Source organism: Plecotus auritus (assembly GCF_963455305.1).
Source record: "Plecotus auritus genome assembly, chromosome: 1".
Taxonomy (NCBI): Eukaryota; Metazoa; Chordata; class Mammalia; order Chiroptera; family Vespertilionidae; genus Plecotus; species Plecotus auritus.
Genome location: NC_137770.1, coordinates 186542686 through 186550762, shown reverse-complemented (window position 1 = coordinate 186550762; position 8077 = coordinate 186542686). Strand labels below are relative to the sequence as shown.

General features: G+C 37.1%; 1 protein-coding gene across 7 annotated transcripts in view; it reads right to left on the bottom strand.

Moving 5' to 3' along the window:
- Positions 1-257: 257 nt before the first annotated feature.
- The window catches only part of SNCA (synuclein alpha), a 103891-nt gene continuing 96071 nt past the window's right edge, over positions 258-8077 (bottom strand). For all 7 annotated transcript variants that reach the window (XM_080685904.1, XM_080685906.1, XM_080685903.1 and 4 more), the window contains exons 5-6: positions 3383-3466; positions 258-1217 (exon numbers count right to left, since the gene is read on the bottom strand). In XM_080685904.1, the coding sequence (XP_080542030.1) occupies positions 1185-1217; positions 3383-3466 (117 nt within the window). In that variant the 3' untranslated portion in view covers positions 258-1184. The remainder of the gene's footprint in view (positions 1218-3382; positions 3467-8077) is intronic.

The following is an 8077-nucleotide window of genomic DNA, read 5'->3' as shown; positions in this document are numbered from 1 at the left end:
AGGGTGTGGACTGACAATTCTCAGGGGGAAAGGGGTGTGGGGGATTCGGGAAGAGAATGGACAAAAATCGTACACCTATGGATAAGGACAGTGGGGGTGGGTAAGGGCAGAGGGTGGGGTGGGAACTGGGTGGAGGGGAGCTATGGGGGGAAAAAGAGGAACAATTGTAATAATCTGAACAATAGAGTTTTAAAAAATTTAGTAGAATTAAAAGCGGTCTATGATATTTTTATAAATCTGAAGAATAAACATTTCATAAGGGAGTTCCCAAAGATCTTTATTTTTTTTTTAAAGAAATTCTGAGCTAAACAAAATTAGGTTGCTTCCCTCAGAGCCTTTAATGTGTCTTATGAATATCTAAAGGTGGTACAGTAAAAGCCCAATTTTACACTCATCCTTTCATGGAACCACTAGCCTCTGAAGGCACCAGTGCAACATACTTTGGGCAGCGATGCTTCAGGTAATTTCCAGAGTAAAGGGTTAGTGCTCCATCTCATCTGTTTAACTCCTGGAAAATTTCTCCTTTTGCAAACAGCTCTCAACCATTCTATATTTAAGTTAATTGTGCCTGTTTATAAGCATGATTTTATTAGAGTGAGATGGGATAAAAAATAAGATTTTTGTAATGAGATAACATTTTATTTTAATTTTCACCATTTATATACAAACACAAACGAAACACACCACAAAACAGTAAAATTTCATAGTTAATATGTATAGGTGCATAGTTTCATGCTCACATATTCTTAAGTATTACATATATTAACAAGTTTCACAATACATCATTATTCTTAGACAGAATCATTAAAAGACACCTAAAAATCTTAAAATATATGATAGGAAGTCACAACTTCTCAACAAGAGCAACAACAACAAAATAGTGAAGATTTAGGAATAAGTGGTAGTCACTTAGGTGTTTTTAATTTGTTTTAACATTTTATATTTGAAGCCACAATGTTCACACAGCACACAGGGACCTGCTACCATGTATTCACGTCAGTGAGAAGGAAGCACCGGAATGCTGAGTGGGGGGCAGGTACAGACACTTCAATCACTGCTGATGGAAGAATCCAAAACACGCTGTAAAAACTTTGGGAAAATGACTGGACGTGTTGGAACTGAGCGCTTGTACAGGGTGGAACATCTGTCAGCAGATCTCGAGAAACTGGGAGCAAAGGTATTTCTTAGGCTTCAGGTTCGTAGTCTTGATAAGCTCCCTAATATTTGGAGAATCAGAAAGACAACATGCAGAGTTAGTGTAAGTGATCAGTAATCAGGGACTTAGGGTGAATGAGACAGGATATGGCTTGCCACTTTGAATAGAGGTCATACTCATAATAGTTCTGGAAGTATTCCGCTACACACAATATTGTTGATAGTTTGTCTTCGTGTCAAATATCACAGTAAATCATGCTGGTGGTCAGGGTAGCTGAGCTCTGCTTGTACCTATGCCGCTGAATGATCACATGATCTCGTCCTGCAGGACAAATTGGTTGCTCTGTCTGGCTCTCAGTTTCCCAAACTGTAAAAATCAGATCAAGTGTCCTCTAATGCTTTTTTTCACTGCTAAGACGCTCTAATTCTTAGAAGGAAACTAAGATGTTTAAAGGCAAGTTATGTTTTCTCTCCTTTTACTCTCCCATTTGAAATTTCATCTTCATTCATGGCTTTGATTATTACTTCTGTGCCCCCAACCCAGCCCAGCCATACAGTATATGGATACATCCACAATAAAAATATTAATGGCCTTAACTAACGTGATCAGATTAGTCCTTCTAAAGAACAATTTGATATCAGGATTCTGCTCAAAATCAAACAAACATACCTTTAATATCTCAAGCTGCTTTCTGAATAAATCACAAATTTAAATCAAAAGGTTGTTCTAGTATGCTACTATTTGTCTTTGGCCCATTGCTGAAGCTGTTATCTGTCACTATTCTCTTTGCTCCCTAAGCTTGGCTCATGTTTAATTACTCATTGTTCCTCAGACACATCTTTATGCATTCTCAGATATGCATGCCTTCACTTCTGTTAGAATGTCCTCTCTTCATTTTGGCCTATCATATCTCCCACCCAGATCAACTTCTCCCCCTCTATAAAACTTCTCCCAATTGATCTAAACAGACCCATCAAACTGTTATACCTGGTGCATAGAAGACAAGTCAATAATGTTTGTTAAAAGAATCATGACAAATAAATGATTTAATAGGAGTGCATACTTCTGGGTCCTGGTACTAACAATTACTCTTATTTGTATTTTCTGTAGTGTTCAGCATTGTGCCATGCATAAAAAGTCCCCACAATATTGGTGAAATCTAATTAGGGAAAGAAGCAATTGAATCTCAATTTCTATAAATGGGATTACTATCAACATGCCTTTTAATGATGCCATGAAGAATAATGTATAATCTAACTATAGTTCCCTTGAATTCAATGTTTAGTAAAACAATAACGTATTTTCTTTTTCCGTGACACCTGGTTTCGGAATCAGGGTAATACTGTCCTCATAGAATTAGTTGGAGCATGCTCCCTCTTCCATTTTATGGAAGAGGATTTAATTAGTATGAATTGTAATTAATTGGTGCTACTGTAATTATTCTTTAAATGTTCAGCAGGATTCACCAGTGAAGGCATCTGGTCCTGGGATTTTCTTTGTGGGCAGGTTTTTAACAATAATTCAGCCCCTTTACCTTGTTACACATCTTTTCAGATTTTCTGTGTTCTTTTGAGTTTCATTCATCTACAAGTATTTTTTAAATTTCCCTTGTGATGCACTTTCTATTAAAGAAACTTTTATTTTCAAATTAAAATAAAATTACTCAAGTTATGCTATTTAAAATGCTATACTAAATTATACCAGTCATTGCAAATCATTCATTTATCATCTTTCCACTGTATTACTTTTTGATAAACTCTTTTACGGTACAATGCCAACACCCCACTGGGAATGTATGAGAAACAATAATTGCTTTCTTTTGGCATTTAGTTGATTTCTCTAGCTTTCCATTTTGAATTTTTATTTTAGAATGTAAGGTTTCTAATAAAATAATTCTCTAATGCAAGTTGGCAAACTTTTTCTGTAAAAGACCAGCTAGTAGATATTCTAGGGTGTGGGCCACATATGGTTTCCGTTGCTGCTGCTACTTTTATTTTTTAACTACCCTTCACAAATGTGAAAACCATTTTTAGCTTGCAAGTTGTCCTCATAAAACATATCCTAGATTTGGCCGACTTGTTCATCTAGACTAGAGAGTAAGTTGTTCTCACCCAGGAGAAATGTAAGGGAAATCTGAGAGTGACCGGTTTTGGTAGTGCTTGCTATACAGACCCAACTGAAACTCCTAAATGATACTCTTGGAGTTTTATGTACGTAAACGTTTACCTCAGAAGGCATTTCGTAAGTCTCATTGTCAGGCTCCCCGGGCATATCTTCCAGAATGCCTTCCTGTGGAGCTCCTTCTTCACTCTAATATTTAAATGGAAGCACAAACAGAATATGATGAGGTACCATTTTTTAGTTTTTAAAATCACAAACATTTTGAAAACATCCTATATACAATACTGGCAGGGATGTCACAAAAATGGCACTACTTACTATTACTGCTGGCATCTTAATCTATACAATGCTGTTGGAAACATTGTGGCAACATGTGTTACTTACCCTAAACATAAACAAATTTTTTTGCCTAAGTAATTCACTGTGCAGGAAATAGCCCATAAATATTTTTCACAGGATCAGTGACAACAGTAAAATATTGTTAATCTAAATGGTCAATGGATGAGGAAGAGCTAAGAAAATTATTATTCAGCTACTCAATAGATAACTATAAAGACATATATTAATGTGACATGAGAATTATATAACAAAATAAAAATGTACTGATGATAAAATGTTTGACAGGATATCAAGTATTATATACATCGTGGACACAATTGTGTATAATTCAGATGCAAAGGTAAAACAATGGAAAGAAAAGAGTATTTTTTAAAAAATAAGTTTTAAGTTATAACCACTATGTAAAAGCACACATATTTTGTAATTTATTTTTAAATTATGGCGAATAATATTTTTCTGAAATTTCACGATTTAAACTATATATATTTGGAGGGGAAAAAATCAAATACGTAGACAATTTTCCAGGTCTCTCCCTTAGAAACGGATACTATAAAACTCAACCTGAAATGGTCATGGTTTTATTAGTGTTCTTCATTAAACACCTTTTTTTTTTTTTTTTTGCTTTGCATTTATTTCAGCAGAAGTAGTTATAAAAAGATAAAGTTCATTGCAAATTACAAAGCAGAGAAGCGATGTGAACATAAATGGACTTACTCGAAGAGATCAAGTAGCTTCTCAACCAGTGTAGCGTATGTTTAACAATATGCCTGATGTAAATACTATTTCTTCATGTCTTCCTGGTGCAAGTGACAGGAAGAAGGATAAGATAATGGCTGTCACTGACCATGAGAAAAGGTCAAACTAAAGCTAATACCTACATTAGCTGGGCAGAGATGTTTAGAGGTCATCTTCCCATCACCTTTTTTATTAAAAACCAAAAAAAGCTAGATGAATACTTTGTGTAACAAAATTACTTTTGTTCAATTGCATGACTTTTATTTTATTACTAGAGGTCCCCCTCTCATAATTCAGGACCACTGGCTCCTAACCTCTCACCTGCCGGCCTGCCTGATTGCCCCTAACTGCCCCCCCTGCTGGCCTGGTCACCCCCAACTGCCCCCCCTCCCAGCATAGTTGTCCCCAACTGCCCCGCCCCCCCCGCCAGCCTGGTTGCCCCTCACTGCCCCCCTCTGTGAGCCTGGTTGCCCCTTACTGCCCACCCCTGCCGGCCTGGTCGCCCCATGTAGCCTGCTGCTCAGTCCTTTGGTCGCCCCTTACTGTCCTTCTCCCCTGACGGCCTGGTCACCCCCATCTGCCCCGCTACAGGCCTGGTTGCCCCATGCCCCATGCAGCTCAGTTGTTTGGTCGCCCCTCACTAACCCCCCTGCCAGCCTGGTCTTCCCACACAGCCTGTTCGGTCGTCCGTTGGGTTGTTTCGGATGCGATGGTCGCTTAGCCTTTTATAAGATATATTTAATGTAACTCACAATGGAGATAAAATTGCTTCCCAAACCACCTTTTTATCCAACACCTACTATTATTTGTGGTCCTTGTTAAAGATGCATCCTAGGGTCCAGTGAATGTGTGATATGTTCCTTGGAAATCACTACCCAGTATTACCATATGCTTGTAAACTCTGTGGCATCATTTGGTACAGAATATAGCAATGTACTTGCTGTCAGTATGAATTGATCAGAAACAAATTTTTTGAAGTCTCCCATTTTGAAATCTGTAAAAGACTACTGGCAAATGGTCAGGGTTTTCTAGGACACAATCCATGGTGATGTTGATAATAAGAGGGCTTCACTCACTACAGGACATCTATGCCTTAAACATTCACAGCAGTAGCAGCACGCTTCCCCGCTGCTTTCTCACTGTGAGATATTTTGCGTGGAACCATTATTTAGCTGCACTGTGGGACAATGACAATCAACCCCTAATAACTCAACAGTTCACACAATGGGGATGGAGGAGAGATAGTAACACTAACAATAAGTTAAGAAACTACCCAAAGAACTCTAACTTAGGAGGGAAAAAAGGCTCCACTATCATCTTAAGTAATTCAGCATTTCTGACATAAAATCAAGCAAAGAACTCCTATTCAAGTGAATATAATGCAGACTTTTAGAAAATGTGAAAAACCCCTTTTAAAATGGAGATTATATGATGGGTGTAGCTAGTGTATTTCACTAAGAGCAGTACCATTTATTTTACTGAAAAACTAAAAAATGAAGTATGTGGGTATGAGAATCTTATTTAAAAGTAAGCTTAAAATACATTCACATTTTTGGGGTTGGGGGGGCAAAAAGCATTTGATTCAAAATCAGATTATTTTCAATTTTTCTTAAAATAGCTAAGTAATTTTATAAAGAAAATAAGTAAATTTTTTCAAAAACCCCGGACAAGTACTTAATCGTTCAAACCAAAACAACATAGGTAGTTTAGAAATACCACCATACTTTAAGTCTTAATGTTATTATGGGTAAAAATGCTAATGTAACCATCACATTTACTGTTAAAAGATTTAAGGAGTTTTCCAATGCATTCTAGTAATTAAATGCTATGACATGAAAAACCATGAAAATTGGCAGATTCTGATATAATCAACACCCAAAGAATAATAATCATGCTAAAGAGGCATTGTATAAACACCCATCTCTTTTCCCAGTTATGTATGGTTTAATTACAATTTAATTTTTATTATTGAGTGAAATACAGTTATGGTTTAGATCTACGGCAGAATTAAAGTGATGGAGGAATTGGTCCATTCACTGCTCTATACCTTTAGGAATGCATCAAATATGGCATTAATGTGTAGGGGCCTTGTGGTTGGAGTGCACTGAAGGACATTGGACTAATCTGTTTCTTTGGAGGCAATTAGGTAGACAAGGGGCAAAGAATTGCAACATCTACTTGTGTAGTGAGATAGATGTAAAAGTAGAAGGGCAAGGCATCAGTAGGAATTAAAGAGTGATAACAGTGGTACAGTCATAGAGACAAGTCTATAATTATGGTATTTTGAATGTGTTTGCACTGCTATTTAAATGTAGCAATATTTAAGATTCTGTTAACTTTCAACAAGAGAAACATTTCAAGTTTTGGTAATACAGTGTCCTGCTGTGTTTTAGAAGTCCTATTCATAATTTTCTACCAACATTTACTACTCCCTTGTATAAGACATGCTCATGAGGGAAAAAACACACACACACTCTACACTAGACTACTGATTATCTCTGAGGCTACCTCCTAAGACTATCTTGAATTTCCTAATTAAAATGAAATGTTAACTATAGCATATGATTTCCATCATAAATTGCATAGCCACAACAAGCAAAACCTAGCAACAAGGCTGAATAAAGATATAGTTCCTGGTCATCTGCTAGGCTTTCTGATTGGTAAATTGACCTCCTCCCCTCATTAGTTGTATAATATGTCTGTTCAGATTGTGTCTCAGCAAGTTTACAAATGACTCGGTCATCAACGATCTGAATCACTTGAGAAGAGTCAAATTGAACACCATACGTCATATAGTGACTATACACAGTTCATACGTACAAGGAAACATTCTCAGAGTGAAAATGCAAATCTATTTTAATTAAATGCTTTTAGAGAAACCAGTCTTACACAGCTATTCATGCTCTACTTAGGATAATCATTAGTTACTTCTTTGTCTTTTGTCTCTATTTCTTTGGTCTTGGCAATTGAGGGGGATTGGGAGGGAGGGAAGGAGGGAGGGAAGGGGAGAGAGAGAGAGAGAGAGAGAGAGAGAGAGAGAGAGAGAGAGAGAGAGAGAGAGAGAGAACTGCTGCTTAGTGGTTAGACATTGGCCCACATACCAAAGGGTCCTGGGTCTGATTCCTGGTCAAGGACATGTACTTGGGTTGCAGTACTTGGGTTCCAGGTTTGACCCACAGCCCCAGTTGGGTCTCTCTCACATAAATGTTTCTATCTCTTTCCCCCTCCTCCCCTCCTCTCTGTCTAAAAAAATCAATGGAAAAAATATCCTAGGGTAAGGATTAACAACAACAAAAAGTAAAAAAGAGAGAGAGAGAAGCAGCGGGCAGAAAGAAAGATAAAATGAAAACTAGTTTGACTGTTTTTGGAAATTTTGAGAATGGAGGAGAGAGCAAAGCTAATACATTTATTCTATTTGGGGGTTATTTTTATATGCTATTTATCCATATTATTTATGAACCCAGTTTTAAATACATTCAACCAGAAATTACAAAATAATTGGTCTATAAGTCAGGAGTCAGTGTGAAATGATTTTTTAGAAGACATTTTCATTATAAAGAAAAGAGGTGGTAGTCTATCTTAAAAACCAGGAGCTCAGTGGCTGCAATATTTGTGACAGTGCCATGCAATTAGATGACTCACCTAATGAGAGTTCACAGCACAGGAACATTGCCAACTCTTCCCCCCTTACTTGGATACAGACCTACTTGCAAATGCTAATGCACA